This window comes from Hydra viridissima, unplaced genomic scaffold (assembly GCF_058129835.1).
Source record: "Hydra viridissima isolate aposymbiotic clone 2 unplaced genomic scaffold, HvirCarnegie_v1 scaffold_4, whole genome shotgun sequence".
In the NCBI taxonomy this organism is placed as follows: domain Eukaryota; kingdom Metazoa; phylum Cnidaria; class Hydrozoa; order Anthoathecata; family Hydridae; genus Hydra; species Hydra viridissima.
In genome coordinates, this window is record NW_028324303.1 from 16750799 (window position 1) to 16771678 (window position 20880).

The window sequence follows — 20880 nt, forward strand, 5'->3', positions numbered from 1 at the left end:
AACTTTGCTTAAAAAAAAAAATTAAGCGGCCTCCTCAAGCCTTTCTCATGGGATTTTTTTCCTAATTTAGGGAAATTAAAAGGTGGAATTAAAAATACCGAAGCGGACGTCACAAAAACTATAGAAAGATAAACAAAATTGCATCAGGAATGATTGATAGATTGTGAAAGTTTAGATCATGTAGATTTAAAATCGAAAAGTTTGAAAACCATATTATGAAACAGAGAAAAATGTGTAAAACGTGCTTGATTTTAGAGAGCTCTATATTATGTCAAGATTGCGTGACATTTAAAGGAGAATTACATTAAAATTTTATAGTTGAGAAAACATTTCAATAAAGGAAGAACGAAATAATAAGAGACAACAGGTTAACCACTTACAACCTTTCACTCAACTTTCTATTACTTTCTATCGCTATAGCAATGTTTGAACTGCAAATATTGGTTACTCCCTAAATAGCATTTAATTGAAACCTAAATTTGCTTATGACGTATTGTTCTGTGTATTTAACAAACAAAACTTGTGTGCTATGAACAGGATAAGCAGCATACAAACATATCTTTTGCAACTTATATTATTTTCTGCACATATTAGTTTGATAAATGACGCAGCTACTTTGTTTTTATTAGTTTATTTCTTTAGTTTTTCTTTGTGAAGACATTACCTAAAACGTTAAACTTTGACGAATATTGCAAAAAAAGAACCCAACAAACATCCAGTCTAAAAAAGACGTCTTTTAGATGTATAAAAAATGTCTAATACGTCTAAAAGACATATATTTAAGACGTCTTTTTTAGACTAAATGTTTGCTGGGAATATTTATTGTGATTTGAATTAGTGAAAGTAGTAATGAAAGTGTTCGATAGGATACCGGGGCAAGTTAGCTACAGAAGTAAGTAGGCACTATCAATTTACTTTGGAATTTTTCGCAATAAAGCAATTTTTCGCATCAATCACATGAGGCCTTCCTTCTTCGTTATTTTATTTGCCAATATTGTCTTAGACCAGTTTGTGTGTACGCTAATAGCTATTGGGATTAGAGTCAACTTATCTCGCGGATATAAGCAGCTTCTCTTGACTTAGGGATGTTGGCATACTTTTCTCTTTTGAGACACAATTCTTAATTTCTGCTTAAATATTTCAAAATTTTAATTACCATGATTTAAAAATTAAAACTGCAACTAACATTGTTTCCTGAAGACAAAAAATGACCAATACGCAAGATTTAAGATGAATTTGTCTTTTCAAAGCTCAGCTGAGTTAATTAAGGACTCAGATCTATTGTTCATTTAATTTGGGGCTTTGGTACTGATACTTACGAGATATAGTTCTTTAAGAGAAAGAACTTCTGAAACCTTAAAGCATTATGGTCAACCAAGTCAAGCATTAGGCTCTGTAAACTGTTATCAAAAGAAGTAGCTAAAGTTTTTTATTAAGCTGTTTCAACATATCGCGAGGTTAGAATTATTTTGTTCTATCTCCAATTTTAAAAGTTGGGAGAAAATGAGTTATTAATTTTAGTTAGTAATAATAACTTTTAAAATACGCTTTATTTTATAATTTTTTTTCTAAATAATTTGCTTAAACATAAATTGATTAAAGCATAAGTTATTATTTCTTTAAAAATAAAAGCTAAAACTTTAAACAATTTTTACTTTTAGAAAAAATCAAAAACTTTCTCCCAACATTTAAATTTGGAGATAGAACAAAATAATTCTAACCTCGCGATATGTAGAATATGTGTCAATTTTCAAAATGCTTTGATTTTGCTTACATTTACTTTTTAAATTTACTTTTTCGCTCAGTTAAATAAATATGTTTTAAGTACTCTAAAAAAAGAAATTCAAGATTTATAGTTTACTTTTGAAGTCATTAAATATCGTTTTTTGATTCCTCACTCCTTAAAATCCACTGGTACCAATTTTCCTATTTATTGGTTATGTAAATCTAAAGAAATAAAGAAAAGACCATACGTTATGAGAAAACGGTCTGGGTCAAAGTAGCCAATAAGGGTCGCGATAAAGTAATTAGATACAATACTTTTGTTTTTAAAAATTAATAAAAAACAATTTTATTTCAATAAAATACAGCACAATTACATTTGAAAACATTATTGCAAAATATATATATATAAAAAATAAAAAGTTTTACATAATATTTTTGGGTAAGCAGGATCTCCTCAATCCCTCCACCAAATAAGCCCCTGAAATGGCTAAAGTATCTCTAGATTAAGAATGTTAAAGACAAATGGTCAGCACTGCATTTATTCTGACTTTACTTAAGTTTATAACTTAACACTTTGAATTATAAATAGATCAGTTTAAAATATCTTAGAACAAACTTTAACTAGATCGTAGCATTCCATATTCAGACAATGAATCTTTAAGAGTACTTCACACATTTAGCCGAATTTCAGTTGTAAATATTTTTCATAAAAAACATTCAAAATTTCACAATGCTTCTTCAGGCTTGGACTGGGCCGCCGGGATACCGGGAGATTCCCGGTGGGCCGGTTGGTATAAAAATTGTATTATATTTTTAGTTAGGCTACATTATATTATCCAAATAAAATGTAAATTAAAGTTCAGACTGGTTTGAAAGAGAAAAGAATCAGAGCAAATCAACTACTTGAAAGTGCAAAAGATAAATTTCGTATCAATGTTCACAACATGGTAATGAATTAAGTAATCAGAAGTTTAAAATAGAGATTCTCAGAGCATGGTAGTCTATATGCTGATTTATCTTGTTTAGATCCAAGAAATTTTGCAAAAATTTTGAAAAAAATGCCTAGTAGCAGATTGCAGCATCTGAGTGGGTTGCTCAGAAAGTTTGATGCTAGTGTAACAAAAGATCAGCTTTAAACGGAATTATCGGACTTTGCAAGGAAATGGGAAAGTTTCGAAATAACTCTTGAAGATGAATATAACTTGATATTTGACACGGAAGTATCTCACTGTGCCTCGGACAACATGTAACAATGTAAATCCGAAGAATCTGAAACTGTCTTTACAATCCCAGAAGTGGAAAACAGTGACAGCCACAGAAATAAATGCAAATCTTGCAAAAAATGTATTTTTTGTTGTTATTTTGTCCTCCAGAAGTTTAACTTGCATAGTCTTGCGTATTCAAATTTGTTTCTGGCTTAAAAAGTTGTGCTGACATAATCCTCATCACAAGTTGCTTGCGAAAGGTCATTTTCGAAATTGAAACATATTTTGAACAGATTAAGAAATTTGATGAGCCAGTCAAGTTTACAGTCAATCATGCTGATGTCTTGTGAAAAAGACGTTCTTCCGAGAATTAATAACGATGCAATAATTGATGTCTTGGCATCGACTAGTCAAACGATGAAAAAGTTGCTATACTAGTTAATATTGAATAGCGATGGTGTCTACTATTTCTAGACTCCAACTAACAGCAGTGTTTTAGAAATATTTATTTTTATCAATATTTAGGCAGAGAAGATTAAATTTTTTTTTTTATACTTTAAATAATAATAAACAATAATTTTATAAAACGCTAATTATCACGTTGATGGGCTCAGTGACGCAACAGCATTTAAACTACTACTATAAGTTAATATAATGTTTTTTGGCCCACTTTTTTTTAGTAATGATGAAAAGTTTACATTAAAATATATAATTTCTAAAAAAATCTCGCCTTAAAGCCTATTTTTATTGTGATAATTAAACTTTTTTAGCTTTTAGTTCAGTGACGCAACCTAATTTTTACAGATGTGTATGTGATAAAAAAACACTTGAATTATTTTTAAAGACTAAAGGTGTTTTCACTCAAGACATATATAATGTCAAAGATTCTTTCTAAACAAAAATATGGATATGTTTTGTTTAAAATATTGCAATAACTTGCCCTCAAATTTTACTCACTTTTTCGAATAATAAAAAGAAAAAACAGTTGCTAACATTCATCAAATTTATCTACTCGGTTCAAATATTTTCTACTCAAAATATATTTTAACAATAATTTTAAGGTGTTTAAACTACAATTAAAGAAAAAAAATCTGCCCAAAACAGAGTATCATTACATTTAAGATTTACTATTTTTTCTGATTTATCAATTTATCTTTAAAAATTAAAGTATTTACAAAATAGGAAATTCTTGTCAATATTTACAGATATTTTTTAAACATTTAAAAAATGAGCTTAAATACTTTTCCTTGGATTAAAAATTCGGATTTCGGAGCCAGATGACAAAGATAATAAGGTATGAAACATAAACAAATAAAACGCAAATAGAAAGTAAAAATGTTTGTTTTCTAATTTTTTAAAAATGATAATGTTCCAAATATCTTGACAGGCTTCTTATTCTTATTTTATATATATATATATATATATATATATATATATATATATATATATATATATATATATATATATATATATATATATATATATATATATATATATATATATATATATATATATATATATGTTTATTATTGAATAAATTATTCGATAGCCTGTGGCTGCCTAATGGTTGAATTTTGGCTTTTGATAGAAATACAAAGGCCTTATGTAAGGTTTTTTTATTTACATTTGCACCAATTTTTAACTTGCAGACAGCAACCGGGGGAAAATCCTATAAAGCTGAAAATACGTTATTTCCGCAAAAAAAACAGATTGCAGTTTACAAAAATTTACTTTGCGTAAGAAAAATCCTGTTTTTTTTTTTTGCGTAAATTACGCATTTTTCAGCTTTAAAGGTTGACCCCGGGTTTTTACTAACAAGTTTATCTCACGTCATTAAATGCAAATTAGTTAAAGTGGACAAAGTGTCAAGAAACAAACAAATTTTTTAAATGCATATTTATATATCACTCGGCGTTTTGAGCACTTCAGCTAATTTTGATTTAAAAAAAAATTTTAATGAAGTCGAACATATTTATACCTAAAGCAAACTTAACATAAAATTTCATGGAATATAGATAACAGGCGTAAAGATAGTTAAAGGGTTTTACCTCATATCCGAGAGAAAGCGGCGATTTACTCGAAGCCTGGGTTTTAAACAGCGAGCCAAGTTTTTAAGTAATTAAAAGATGCTTTTGATTAGGTATTTCCTAAAGTGTATTTCTTAAGAAATAGATTTTTAAGAATAATGTAGTGTGGTCAAAGCTTTATTTAATATCCTTTATTTAATCTCCTGTATATTAACAGAAAAGTTTTTATGTTTCAATAAATACCATATCTTTCTTATTGACAAACTGAAAACAAATGGTATTATTTTATAGCTTTTTTAAAACCGTTTCTAGCAATGTAATGCAATGATTATAGTACAATTGTTGTCAGATATATTCAACTTTTTTTAACTACATACTTGTACTGGTTGCTTCATTGATTTATTTTTCATAAGATGGATAATGATAAGCTACATTTTAAAACATTGGCAACAGATGAACTACTCCCCTTATCAAATGTATTTGATGAAAGGGTGGGCAAAGTACTGTCAATGGTATGTATGAATACACACACACACACACACACACACACACACACACACACACACACACACACACACACACACACACACACACACACACACACACACACACACACACACACACACACACACACAGATATATATATATATATATATATATATATATATATATATATATATATATATATATATATATATATATATATATATTTCAGCCTTTGCTAACCAAAGATCACAAAAAATTTATACAACCTCCTCCTCTTCTTCCTGCGGAAACATTGATATTGCAACAAGACAGAGTTACATGCATTAATACATTGAATCATGTTGCGACTGGTGCTATTCATTTAACTAACTATAGAATTATATTTGCAGGAAAATATATCCTGGTTAGTGTGAATTTCCTAAAAAATTTTCTGCTGCTCTGTAGCATAATAATTTTTAATAATTTATAAAAAGAAATTTTATGTTGAGTTTTAAGGAATTTTTTTTTTTAGAATAAGAACCATAAATACCTGAATCAATTGAATGCTAGTGATCTTGCAAAGCTAGGCTGCCAATATCGTGAAAAAAACAGTTTACTCAGAAGAGTTCCAAGTGGACTAATGAAACTGGTTTCAAAATCTGGAAGGTAATTATTAAAATGGAATAATCTATATTTATAATGTATACTTTTTTTCAGCTTTTTACATTTGAATAAATATTAAATCATTATTTTCTGCTATAGTTAGAAAGAACATCAAGCGTTACATATTCTAGCAGTTTATTTCAGGTCTTTTAGGGGTCATCATAAGGAAAATTCTTCTATCACAGCTGAAAATTTTACTTTCTGGAAAGGTGTATCATTGGAAGATGAGGATTGCTCATTAAGTGATGATCAGTTAAGATTGCCTGTAAATGATGGTAAGTAGCTTAATTTTCTTAAATCACTTTTAGTAATGACTGTAATAAAAATGAAAATGATGATAATAATAAAAGTCAGCATGATCATCATCATCGTCAGCATGATGATCATCATCATCAGCATGATCATCATCATTGTATGATGATGATGAGGAGGAGGAGGAGGAGGAGGTGGTGGTGGTGGTGGTGGTGGTGGTGGTGGTGGTGGTGGTGGTGGTGGTGGTGGATGATGATGATGATGATGATGATGATGATGATGATGATGATGATGATGATGATGATGATGATGATGATGATGATGATGATGATGATGAAGATGATGATGATGATGATGACGACTTTTAAAAAAACTATTAACCCTCCCAAACTTACTAGCTAAAATCTAAATGGTGCTCCTGATGTCATTATTTCAAATCATTATTATCATCAGTAATTTCTATATGAAATAACTGAAATTGCTATGTATATGAACATCAATTTGTGAAAATGAATCAGTGAGGATTTGAAGATAAGAAAAAATATGCTGTGTCATTTGACAGTAAAAGTTAGGTCAATAAAAATCACTGCTAAGTACAACTACTTTATAAAAGCATTTTCTTGTTACTTTACCATTTTATTCTTCAGCTGTTTTATTGTAATCTAATTCAATTCTCTATTTAAATATAAATTTACATAAATGCTTTATTTATATTATAGTTTATTATTTGTTTAATGTTTGATAATTTTTATTACAATTTATTATCTGTTAAACTGGTTCAAAATAACCCATAAAAACTTAAATCTTTAAATTTTTATTGCTTAACCTCTAAAATGGTATTACTGAAATAACTTACTTTTATAGAAAAATGCAGATGCCACAGAGTCTTTTTTTTGTCTGAATCTTGAAATTGTATATAGTTTTAACCATCCATCTTTCATGAAAAATAAATTTCACTTTGATTGAACAAAAACAAACAAGAAAAACATCACTTCAAGAAACTCTTTGTAATCAGCTCTGAGTTGGGGATCTTGAAGCTGAGCAGCACCAAACATAATAATACTGGGTGTATTGCATAATCCTGGAATTTCTAAACAATCCTTTTAATCATTATTTAGAATTAGTTATATTGATGTTGTGCATCATATTCTACCAGGTTCTAGCATGAAAAGAATATGATCACAACATCAATATAACTAATTATATTGATATGCCATTTACAGTGCATCTCCTAAGAACAAAGCATAACTAGAAAATCTTACAATTGCTTTAAGTGTAAAGTTAAATTCAATTGAGTGAATTCTAGGTGCTAGATGGTTGTGTCCAGAGCACATCAAAATATTTTTTCAATAACTGTTTAAATTTGCAATAACTATGTCTCCTAAAGAAAAATTTTGCATGATTATGAAAATAATATATTTAGATGTATTACAGATAAAAAGCATAAGTTAAAGAAAGCAGATATAAATTTTTTTAATCAGCACAAGTGTTCAAATGTATGCCTGCTTTTATCCAAAAATTGCTGATAATTCAAAGCAATTAAATTGGTAAATGTACATGCACTTGAAATTAATAATTTTTTATTATCAATTTTAGTTTTAAACCTCTTAGTGTTTTATGAGCAAAATAATTTCAAATAAAATAAACTTCTTAGATAATGAAGTAATGATATCGTTACCTATTCTCAGTCTTTACAAAGTCAAAAGGTTTCATAAGCAATATTTCCGCCATGAGAAGTTAAATATGTTAAATGATGGCATCAAAATACTAACCACCAATTTTCATTCAGTCAAGGTAAATTTAAATATATTCTACTGTGAGTTTTTCTTATTTAATTTTTCATTATAAACTTATTTGTTTTTATTCAATAAACTTTAATATTTAAAATGAACAGAAAAAATTCAATCTTAGATAATATTTCTCTGTTCTTATTAAATATCTTTTTTTGTTATTTTTGTTTGTTTATTTTTAGTTGTGTCTATCTGACCAAGGTTCATATGATGCTGATGAACTTATCAAGATTATAGGAAGACATGCATTAGTAAAGGTTTGTTAGTATGTGCTTTTATTTTTAAAAAGTTTTGCAGATGATCTGCTCAAATGTAAATACCGTGCCCAAATATAAAAACTCTTATATAGGTAAATGATATATTCATCAAAAGTAAGTATTTAAACTACAAAAGTTAAAAATGAAAGTTGAAATTCATGATAAATTACTAAAAGATGTAAAAGGAAAGATTAAGCAACAGAAAAAAAAAGTGTAAGAAACAGTTAACATTAGTTTCCATATTTTTTCAGCAAATTTATAACTAACAAAGAATACTTTATATGTTTTCCAAGCCGATATTGCAGAAGTTCGATGAAAAGATGTTTTTCTCTTTTTTAAGTCTATGTTTACTTTTTACTCATCAGTTACTAAGAAAACTTTTTTTTGACAAGTTCAAGTTTTGAAATAGAAGGGCAAAGAAATTTACTTTTAACGTTTTTATAGGAATATTATTAAGAATTTTACCTCCCTCATTGGTGATCAATTTTTTTAACACAGAATCACATAGTTAATAAGAGTTAACTTTTTTATATTTAGAGTCACTCTTCAATCTTTGCATATTGTTATGCAAAAGCACTAGTTTTGCCGCAAAACCGCCAAATTCTAGAAGATAGATCTGCATGTAATTTCTATAAGCTGGAAAGTATGTTTTGTACTTTGATATATCAGTTGAAATTTTTTGGTAGTACGCAAAGTCAAATTTTGGCACTATTGATTATGAAGTACAATATAAATTTATAGGTTGTATTATGAATTACAATATAAATAAGTGGTTTGCAAAAAGCAATATTAAAATGTTCGTTTCAGATCTGGGATTTTACTAATTTATAGCTTCTATAGTAATTGAACAAAGTTTGTAATAAAAAATGAATCATTTTTAAAAAGTGATATTTTCAGTTTTCTTTAATCTCTGTTAAAATCATTAAAAAAGCATCACATTTTTTATTCTCTTGATATAATTATGGTAATATTTTCTAAAACTATAAAGAAACTCTTGAGGTTTTATGCTATCGATCCAAGCCAATCTGAAATAAATGTCGTTTATTGATTGATTAAGAATCATCTAAATATGCTTTTGGTTTTGTAGATGAAGTTCAAAGGCTCTGTCTCACTAAAGATCAATGGAACCTTATTGGTATGTTTTGATTTTTTATATGCTTACAGTAAGTCATTCTTTGATAAGGTAGTTAATTTTTGCTATATTTTAAAAATAAAAAATGTTAAAAGAAAAATATAAACTTTCTAAATTAATCTAAATTTTCCTTTTTCTTTCACTTCTTGATGATTTTCTGCTTGTTTACATTTTATTTCTGTGACATTTTATTTCTGTGACACATTTTATTTCTGCAACACATTTTATTTCTGTGACATTTTATTTCTGTGACACATTTGGTATGAACTTTAAAATAGAGCAAACATCTTGTGCTTATTATCCAAACATTGTAATAACCCACCTGCTTGCATGCTCAAATGAAAAATTGGCAGCATGGTCTAAATACCACATGTAAGACTTTTTTTGTAAATAATACATATATACATATATATACAATAATACATATATAGTATAAGCATTTTTAATTTATCTGAAGAAGTTTTTAAATAAGTTTAATAACTAAAAATAACAGGTTTTTGAACTTACTGTTTGTGGTATTGTGTTTATGTTCAAAAACTCTTGAATCAAACTTTTGTAGTTGTGTATTCAGTAGGATTTTATATTATTAATAATCAAGATTGCTTATTTTAAGTTAAATAACTCACTTTGACTTTCCTTAGAAATGGCTGTTTTCCAATTTTGGTATGGAAAGACAAAGTATTGAATAACTTTTTACTCCGAGCTGCCACCACAGTAGCACCAAGGTTTGTTTTTAGATGGTATATACAGTTTTTGTATTTCTACATTCTACTTGTAATTAAATTTAAAATTAAATATATATAGGAAGAGTAAAATAGTAAATAGGAATATTTTTAAGTTGGTTTCTTATCTAGAAAAAATTGATCACCTGCTTATTGTTTGTTTCATACATTTGTTATTGTAGAGGTTATATGGATTTTCGATGTCATCTAGATGAAGAAATAATGAAAAGCTTGAACTCTGAAAATTGTCATATTAAAATATTTTCTGATTGGTAAGAATATTTCATATGTTAAATAGATTTTTTCTTTGGGAATTGAGTCTCGTTCTCTTTTCTCTCTCTCATTAATTATCATATTACAAAACTGTCTAAAGTGATTGACACAAAAAACTCCCATAACTTTTCAATCTGAAAAAAGAGCTAAAATTGTAAAAAGGAACATAATGCAATACATCATACAATATACATAAGAAGATGCCATCATAATTTTGTCCTAATACTGTTTCATTCTTCAAGATAAGTTTGAACATTTATAAAAATAACATAACCATATTATTTCTGTAAATGCAGTGTAATTTATGTAAATGCATTGAATTTCTATAAAAACAGTGGATCAAAAATGTTAATATTGACCCTATTTTGTTAAGTTTACTTTGCACCATTTGCAATCTTTCACGCAATTTTATTTTACAAATTGTCTACTTTAAGTGGATCTAAATATAGATAAAGATTCTTATCAGATTTTTTACAGCTCCTCTTTTTTCTTTTGTTTTTTTGATTGAGCTGATTTTAAAATCACAGTTAGGCTGTCCTCATTTTTTCATCATAATGCTCCAGAATAGTACATTTAGTATGATGGACAATTTATGACATTAGCTTTATTCAGGCTATTGTAAATAAGGAATTCTTATTGTAAAAGTGAGTATACCTTAAGCTGCAAAAGCTTCAGCTGGGTAAATTTCAAGCTAGGTTTGTTATTGCTTTTTCATATTCAGGTTAGAATAGTAAAAAAGTTTTTCTTTTTCAAAAATTGTAGCTGTCCCTTAAGTGTTTTGCTCCCTAATGGGTTGTCAGTGAAAGAAGGAGGAAGATGTATGTGTTATTGGATTTATGTTTTCCTTTTTTAAAATGTTCTTGTAGTTAGCTGACGAATTTTCTTTGAATTTATTAAGTTAACAATAGTTGTAATTGCTGAAGAAATGGATACTTCTACAAAATAGTGAAAAAAAGCTTTTTTATTTTCTAATTCAAATTTTATTCCAAAGCATATTATCCTCAATGTGGATTTGTGAATCTTAATAATTTACCAGAGTTATGCTCGACCCAAGCAAGTGCCATGAAATTGTTGATTGCTCTAGACAAGAGGTGAGTTTTTTTTCCAAAATGATTTGTTATATAATTATTTCTCTTTTATTTGACTGTATTTACTATTCCTCTCAGTGATGACTCACACTTTTTGAGTAAGATTGAAGATAGTGGATGGCTTCAGGAGATTGAAATAATTCTTAGTTATTCTAATCGTGCTGCCTCAGCTTTGACTAAGGGTAGTTCTGTACTTCTTGCAATAGGATCTGGAACAGAGCGTGTTGCGCAGGTGTGTTTTATCAATACATTTTTTCTGAGATTTGTGCCCTATTCATAATATGGCACATGTATTTAACATATATCTTTTTTTTCCTAAATCTCCTGCCTTAATTTAGATATCATGTTTGGTACAAATATTAGTAGATCCATATTATCGTACAATGGATGGTTTCCAGGTACAAAGTATTAATATTACTTTTTCCCAATTTTTTTTTCATTTACTTTACTAATTCTATTTTGTTCCTTCTATTCACACTGTGATATGTTAGTTAAATAATAACTTACATAAGAATCATTGAGTAAAAGTTTTTACTGCCAGGGTGTGTTGCAATTTCATTTAGCAATATATATTTTGCAAAGAGTGTTTTATTGAAATGATTTTAAGGTTTTAGTACAAAAAGAGTGGATTTCGATTCAACACCCGTTTCTGAAGCGAAATCAATTGAGTTTCAGTAATGAAGATAATTTGTCACCATTATTTTTACAGTTCTTGGATTGTGTCTGGCAGGTAAATAAGTGACTTTATTTAAGTTTTATCATATTTTTGAAAAACAGTAGTTATACTGCTACATTACAGTAATCATTTTTCAAAGTAAATTATGTAGGTGATAAATGTTATGGAGAATCCAGTTTAATTTATCAAAAATCATTGTTAAGTTTATGATTTAATAAATCCTATTGAAGTACACTATTATATTGTACTTATTCTTTTCAATAGAAGTAAACTATATTTTGCGTTCATATATCTTTCAGATATTTTTTAAAAATAAAAAACTATAGTTTTCCAGAAAATAATAAAAAAAAAATTAGAAAAATTTTTTATGTATTGCTCTTACTAATAAAGATATTGTCTTCATTGATGCTACTTTTGCTACCTAAAAAGTCTTCCATTTGCTCATCATAAATGTTGCTATGATTGGAAGCAGAAGTGTTTGATCTACCCAAATAATCCTAAATGCTATCAAGTACATTGTAATAGAATATTTTAAACATAACCTTACAGTTGTTAAATAGTTATTATAGTTTTTTCTGACGTTTTATTTCATCCTTCTTTTACCAAAGAAAAATTACTGATAAAGAGAAGGCTCTCATGATACATCCAGTTATAAATGGTTTTTCTCTTAGATGTCTTTATTTGTTGCAGTTTTAGCAATCATCAAATGGTGAAACAACTCTAATGAGGCTCCTTAATATTAATCATGATATATTAGTGTTGTAATCATCTTTTAGGATTGCTTTTATAGATTCACTCAGACATTAAAAGAATCTCACATTAGCAGATTTAGTTGTTTTCTTTAATTGCTGACAAATTTTTCATGCACTTGAAATTTCCCTCCAACTGCTGATTATACATCTGGTATTTGAGTTCCTGATTTTAAAAGAAACATTAAAAGTTTGTTACTGCAATTAGAAGATGCTTGCATTTTTCATTTCACTCATTTATAATTGATGGAAACTGTTATCACTTTCCATTTTGTTCATTTATATTTAATTTTGTATGAATCATTAAATTTACCAGGGAAATGTTATTGTGTTTAAACTGTTAATGTAAGTAATTCCTATTTTGTTTTCATCTAAAAAGTTTGATTAAAAAAACTTCACTTTTTTGTACCTTTTTTTAACAGCCTAACATCTTGGCTTATGTATATATTACTCAGCAGATATAAATATTATCATTACATATTGTATATTATAAATAAGGAATATCCTAATTATATTTGAAAATGGTAATAAAACGATTTTACATACAAATATACATACACCTTTTTTTTCTTTCACTATAAACAGATTAATTGATAGAACTAAAAAAAAATTAAGCTAAGTTATTCTTTTTTGCAAATTTATCTAAAGGTTTTTATTTTTTTGAATTACTAATTGGCTTCTAATGATTAAATACGTTTAGAGTATTATTTTGTTTAGATAACTGATCAGTTTCAAATGTCATTTGAGTTCAATACTAAGTTACTGGAGGTAGATCACCCTAAACTCTGAACAATGAAAATATTAAGCTAAGGAATTGAATTGATTGTTGCGTTAAATTTAATTTAATTTTTTTTTTTTTATGGTTGAGTTTCTTTCTTTAAAATGTTCTTTATCATTATAGTTCTTAGCTGTGCATTCTTAAAATGTTCTTTATCATTATAGTTCTTAGCTGTGCATTCTTACAGTGGCTGCTTTGGTACCTTCCTAGAGAAAGAGGTATAGTGCTTAGTAGATCATAATCTGTCTAGAAAAGAAATATTTAAGGGCTTGAGTAAATATTTAATTTAACAAAAATATTTTTATTACAAATTTTACAGTAGAAATTCAGATTTTAAAATTACAATTACATGTATGCATAGCAAGAAAATATATACATAACAAGTTTGCTCTTGTTTGTTTGATTTTTGTAATGGATATTTCAGAGTAATAGCAGCAATTCTGTATCTTTATGGACTTATGTTAAAGTAATGAATGAAAGAAATCAAACATTTTTAAGCAGCGTCTATGATCAGAATCAAAACTATAGGTTTGAAATTTCTTTTTTTTTTTTTTTATTTTGAAAAATGAAAGTTATTTAAAAAGTTGTGACAAATATTTTTCTTTCAAGTGTACTTCAACCAAGGGTCAGTCTTCCTCATCTGAATGTTTGGTCCTGGTTTACAAGGCTTAAAAAGGAGGTACTGTTTTGAAATGTTTTAGATAAATAATTGTTTTAGATTAATATTTTTTTCCTCCCATATTGATTAAAAATTATGTTTAAATTAAAAAAAAAAAGTTGCAATGTTACTTTCAGGAGTCTTTACTTTTTGCATCAATGGTTGCTGAAATCGAAGTGGAAAAACTGCAACATGAATATAAGGTGATTTTCTTTTAACTGATTTCCTATTTTTTATATACATAGTGTATATGCAGTTGATGGATGTTGTAGGTGTGTTATTTACTTTATTTGTTATGATGAAAATTTGCAAAGTTTGTAGCGCATATCGATCATACTTTTTAAAAAGTAAATTTTATTTAAATTTAACACCTGAGTATTTTTCATTCTCTTCCTTAAAATGCAAACTTAACAGCTGGCTGATTCTATTAGAATGTTGGTTGATTCTATTAGATTCGTACTTGATGTGTTAGATTTTTGAAAAATGCATTAAAGGATTTTAATGTATTTTAAAAAACTTATTTGCATTTTAATGAAATACGAAATGAACCATGCAACTAAAACAGAAATAATATAGTAATAATTTTTTTTTGTTGGTCACATGATTGCTAGATCTATATGAGAGTTGACTATGATGATATACTAAATATTGTTTTAGGACCTGATGCAGAAGCATTTAGTATTACTAAAACAGTTGTCAAGAGCAGATGAATGTTCAAGCGCAGTTGCCTTTAATTCCTCGGCATTGAAAGCAGGTTATGTAGCTGCGCCTCCTTCAGCTGCTTCTTGTAACTCTCAGATCAATTTTGGCAATGCCAACACTTTTGTTAAAGGAAAATCAAGCTTCTGGAAACCATACTCCCAATCCAATTCGAGTAAAGAGCCGATAAGCAGTTTCTTTTTTACAGATCACGAATTTGTTGGTACGTAGTGTTATTTTTCAAGCCACGTGAAAAACGCCTTGTTATTGATAAATACAGCATAAGAACGTTTTATAAAAATACACGTGTGTATATATATATATATATATATATATATATATATATATATATATATATATATATATATATATATATATATATATATATATATATATATATATATAATATCTATTCAAGATGCAGAATATTTGAGTCTTACAATTGTATAAAATTACATAGTGTATGTGTATTGTTTTTCATTTTGATGAAGGTTTTCTTGTTTTATATTTTAGCCGCTGATATTTTGAACACTCCATTTACATCTAATAATATAAATCTTCCTGCGTTTGGCAGTTTGGTTGAATATCTCAAAACTAAAGGTTTGTTAGATGAACTTGCTAAACTCTTTTTCTTTTTTTAAATCGAAACCATATAAAAAAACCGTTTGCGACAATCTTACTAAAAAACGGTGTTACTAAAATATAAATTTTTTGTGACGTTTTTTTAATATTTTAATTTTCGTGGCATTTTTTAGAAAAAAAACAAACAAATATAGGTTTCGCGACAGTTTCATCTCACACATTATCATAAAGATTGTATTTTGTAGAACATCACCAATGTTTTTTGTTTTTTTTTTAAATATTTTAATAACTTCATAAAAAATTATTTTGAAATGAAAGAAAGAGAAATGATAACCAAAAGTCAATCTATCGGTCAATTTTAAGAGTTCTATGTTTAAAAAAATGATTTTTGAACCGAAATTTCGGTTCAGTAAAACCGTAACCGAAATTTGAGAAAAAACTTTAGTATCCCGGTTCACTTTTGCTTCATAAAAATGTTTTATACTAGAACAATACAAATTGCATTATTTGATAGGTATCCGAGTTGGTGATTCTATTCTTGTCAAATTTTCGAGATATGGATGTAGCGGATACTTAGTTAAACGCGGCTGTAAGTTTTATGTTTAATTTTTGTTAGTGCGCATGTGTGTTCCTTTTGTATCAAGTTTGATAAGTAAAAGTTAAGGTGTGTTTGGTATATGTAATGTCAACTTATTGCATATGTATTAACGTTTTCTTCAATGATTGGCTAATTTTATAACTAAACTTTCATTTAATCTTCAGATAATGTAAAAAGTTGGAAGAAGCGTTGGTTTGTTTTGGATCTTGCTCAAAAGTGTGTTGCTTATTTTGAGTCACCTACGGTATGGTACTCGATTAAATTTTTATTAAATTCTTGTTAATTGTGATTAAATTTTTATTAAATTCTTGTTAATTGTGATTAAATTTTTATTAAATTCTTATTAAATTCTTGTTAATTAAGATTAAATTTTTATTAAATTCTCATTAAATTCTTATTAAATTCTTATTAAATTCTTGTTAATTGAAATTAAATTTTTGTTAAATTCCTGTTAATTGAGCTTAAATTTTTATTAAATTCTTATTAAATTCTTATTAATTGAGATTAAATTTTTATTAAATTCTTATTAAATTTGTGTTTAAGTATTCTTTTTTAATTATACGGTTTTTAGTCGTAATAAGTTATTTACTTGTATGCTTAGAGTGCCACACCAAAAGGTGTGTTCAGTTACTCAAGTATAAAAGCTGTACGATCGGACGAGACTCAAAAACAAAACAAGCATGCGTTCATCATAGAAACATTTGAGCGCACATACTTTGCCAAAGCTCCAAGCGATAGTGCCATGCATCTTTGGATGACTTGCTTATGTGTTCCTCTCTCCTGCTTTTCTATGTAGCAAAGTGTGAATGTGTGCGCGTGTGTAAATACGTATATATAACTTTCTAAACCACTATTTATACAATTAATATATATTTTCTAAAATTTATAAATTTTCCAAAAAAAAAAAAAAAATTTTCTTTATGACGTTAACTTATTTTTTTTTTTTTCCCGGCATTTTGAAATTGGCACCTTCCATAATCGGCTGAAAAACAATAAAAAGATTTCTTATTTTCCAGCCGATTATGGTACGTGGGAAGAAATGTGCCACCATACGAAATCATGTCAAAAAAATCTGTTTTTAACATTTATGAAAATGAAATTTTTCTGTCCAATTTTGAACTTAAAAACAATTATACTTAAACATTACGATTTTTTTTTTTTTTAATACAAAATTTATTCTCTGAATAACTAGGTAGGGAAAGATGGCCATAGCGAGAAAGAAATGCTTGAATGTAAAACCATTAAAACGAAAATAGTTTGTGTCAAAACAAGTCAGATGAATAATTAAAACCAATTCAGATTTTATACTCTGTTGAATATAATTAGTCAGCTTCATGGACACTTCCATATAAAACAAAGTTTTCTGTCGAAATTTTACATGAGTGGTAGGTTCGCAATTACTGAATATTTAACGGGGAAAATATGTTAAGGGAGCTATGTTAATGCATGTATTACGAACGTATTGATATATTAGGTGTATAACTTTGCTTCCACCGTTTTTAGGTAGACGGCGTCAGAGATAGGTGGTAAATGGAATTGTCGGGTCTAAGGTGTCACTTGGCAACTTTATATACCTGTCGAAAGGACCACTTCCAAACATATATGATTTTGCACTCACTTTATATATTTTTAATTGCTTTAAAATGTCAGTTTACAAGCCAAGTTCTCGTCATTTTTGGGAAGTTTTTCTTTAAGCGTTCAATTCAAAGAAATCTGCGGAGGAGGGTCATTGAATGCTCTCGGATATGTATGGTGACAGAGCGTGTCGTTAATGGTTTCAAGGCTTCAAGAACGGTGATTTCAACGTCGAAGACCGGCATGGCGGTGGAAAGAAAAAAGGTGGTGAGAAATGTTGAACGGCGTTTGTTTGCTTGTGAACAGCTGCTTCAAAGGCAACGACGCACAGTGAAGCGAAGTGGTCAAAAAGTAGCCAAAACTCAAAATTTTGTAAAGTAATAAACGCTTTTATTAAATTATTGTTCCAACTCTCTGACTAGGATAGTAGACATGAGAGAACCAAAATATATATTTTTCTTATCATTCGATATTTTTTCTAATAAGTTGTAAAAAAAAAATAAATGAAAATGGTGTATTAAAAAAATTCCACTTATGGCCACTTTTTGAACTTTTCGCTTCATAGTGCGACGGTAGAGATTTCTCCACCGTGTTGTGACAGGAAACACAAAATGGGTTCACTACAATAATCCCAAACGCAGAAAATCATGGGGTTGGCCCGACCATGTGTCTGTATTGACAGCCTAACCCAATATTAATGGCTCCAAAGTTATGCTCTGTATTTGGTGGGACCAGTTCGGTGAAGTGTACTACGAGCTGCTTAAACCGAGTGAAACCATTACAGGCGAAAAAGTATCGAACTTAACTGATGGATTTGAGATAGGTACTGAAGAAAAAACGGTTGCATTACGAGGAAATGCACGACAAAATGATTATGCTGCATGACAATGCTCGCCTCCATGTGGCGCCACCGGTGAAAACGTACTTGGAAACGCTGAAATGGGAAGTTCTACTAGACCCCCCGTATTTTCCTGATATTGTTCCATTTGATTACCACCTTTTCCAATCAATTTCCAAATCAAAGGCACACGGCCTGGCTAATCAGCATTTCTGTTCCTACGATGACGTGAAAAATTGGATTGATTCGTTGATCGCCTCAAAAGATGATGATTTCTATCGACGTGGGATTCGTTTGCTGTCGGATAGATGAGAAAAAGTAGTGGCCAGTGATGGAAAATACTTTGAATCATTAATGTACCATCAGTTTTTGAAAATAGAGACTTAAGTTTTGATAAAAAAAAAACAAAAACGGCGGAAGCAAAGTTATACACCTAACAGCTCCAAAACATTTGTTAAGATGAACGTCTATGAAAAGGTTTTAATAAAACTGTTGTCGGAAGGACGGTTAAACGTAGTTGCATAATGTGTCATGAAGACATATTAACATGTTTTAAAATATATTTATGGAAATAAATTATATAATGTTATAGTATAACTAAATTTATCGATCATAGTTTTAATAGACTACACACTTCAACTTCATCTGTCTTTTTGTTTGACTTTAAATACCTTTGAAACATCGAATGATTAACTGATCACAGCTAACAAAGGTCCAATAAAAACAAATGAACACAATGAACTAAACAATATAAAAACTGGGCTATCTATTGCTGTGGGACATCTAGTCAGAGCAACATTTCAAGCGTTTAAGAGGTTGAGCGAAATAAAAAGAAGAACGCTTACCCAAAAAACAATCCCCCTGTAAGCTTAACTTTCTTAAAAACCTTTTAAATTTCTGATAGGAAAGTTAGTAGAATGATAATGATCAAATCGGAAACTAACTCTAAATTTCTCTGGGCTAACGAGGTATACATAAAACTAACGATAAAACTAGTGATTGACAAAAGTTCGAACATTTATCCGCCATTTTACAACAAACGACTCACAATACACCCACAGAAAAAAATCCGGCTTCTGATTTAAAGTGTCGCTTGTAAAGATTCTCACCCCAATTCGTTATCAAAATTTGCGTTTTAAAAAATATTCAGCTCAAAATTTAATCTATCATTTTATCAATTCATTTCACACTCGTAAGAAATAAAACTGATGAAGTTGAACTAAAAGGTTCTCGAATAACATCTAAGTCAGTTCTAAGGGGCTATTTATATGAAAAGCGGGCTAGCTCGTTTACCCAGATTTCGATGTACTAAAGTAGTTAAGTAAATGATCTCAATATCTATATCATCATCAGCGTTATTTCTTAAGATGTTAAGAATGTCTAGCTATTTAAAATTAAGCTTAAAACTTGGTTCTATTGCTTTTATCTTTATAACTAAAAGGACGTTGATGTGACTGGTTGGACGAGACCAAAAATTTCCGACGAATCAGACAGACTTTGATATGATTTAATTTCTATTGTTTAAAACAAGAGATTTGTAACAAAGCGCAACGAGCATGGTTCGCAAAAAAAAACAAAATCGTTGCACGTCAATCTCTTATACGTCCACGGTTTTTACAAGTAAACTTATTACGTTCAAATGCCATCTTATTTTTACGGTTTTCCCCTCAACACAAGTATTCAAAATTGTGGTGAGGAGAAAACCATAATAATAAGATAGCAGTTTTTTGCCAGTATATTTAGTCCAACTCGAACTACAGGGTGGGGCCCCAAAAACCGGATTCAATTTGAAATTTCCACCGTTTTATACCACGTGTAGAGCTCGCGATTGGCGTCCAAATAGTTTTTACATACATATTAAATAGTTATAACCTCGAAACAGTCGCCATGCTGAAACCAAATGCGGAGTTTAACCAAAATGGTGCGATTATCAAAAGTGTCGGCGCTGGACGCTCGGTGACAAAAATCATTCGATTTTTCGGGTACCTGAGATCGACTAAGTACGATTTGATAGTGAGAAAAACTAGTCAGAGGAGTTCGCGTTGTCAAGACACCTGACATCATTCAACGGGTTTGGGATCTGATTTTTTAAGGATTTAGGACAGTCGATTTGAAAATTGTTGTCGGT

General features: G+C 28.8%; 1 protein-coding gene across 5 annotated transcripts; it reads left to right on the forward strand.

Annotated features, from left to right (window-relative positions):
• Positions 1-808: 808 nt before the first annotated feature.
• On the forward strand, positions 809-19394 carry LOC149890162 (phosphatidylinositol-3,5-bisphosphate 3-phosphatase MTMR2-like). 5 transcript variants are annotated; one of them, XM_090086303.1, is made up of 27 exons: positions 809-892; positions 5371-5469; positions 5673-5846; positions 5955-6088; positions 6230-6360; positions 7992-8131; positions 8310-8384; positions 8922-9027; positions 9472-9519; positions 9795-9888; positions 10158-10241; positions 10421-10510; positions 11274-11329; positions 11503-11602; positions 11678-11831; positions 11938-11997; positions 12207-12329; positions 13742-13792; positions 13967-14020; positions 14227-14330; positions 14412-14481; positions 14598-14663; positions 15118-15382; positions 15673-15759; positions 16256-16330; positions 16504-16583; positions 16941-17260. In XM_090086303.1, exons 2-27 carry the CDS (start codon positions 5371-5373, stop codon positions 17133-17135), a joined length of 2715 nt encoding a protein of 904 aa, XP_089942429.1. In that variant the 5' UTR covers positions 809-892; the 3' UTR covers positions 17136-17260. The 5 variants fall into 5 exon arrangements, with proteins under 5 accessions (XP_089942429.1, XP_089942431.1, XP_089942430.1 ...); XM_090086305.1 differs by lacking the exons at positions 809-892; positions 16941-17260 and adding exons at positions 5128-5234; positions 17843-19394; XM_090086304.1 differs by lacking the exons at positions 809-892; positions 16941-17260 and adding exons at positions 5128-5234; positions 17847-19394.
• Positions 19395-20880: the final 1486 nt, after the last annotated feature.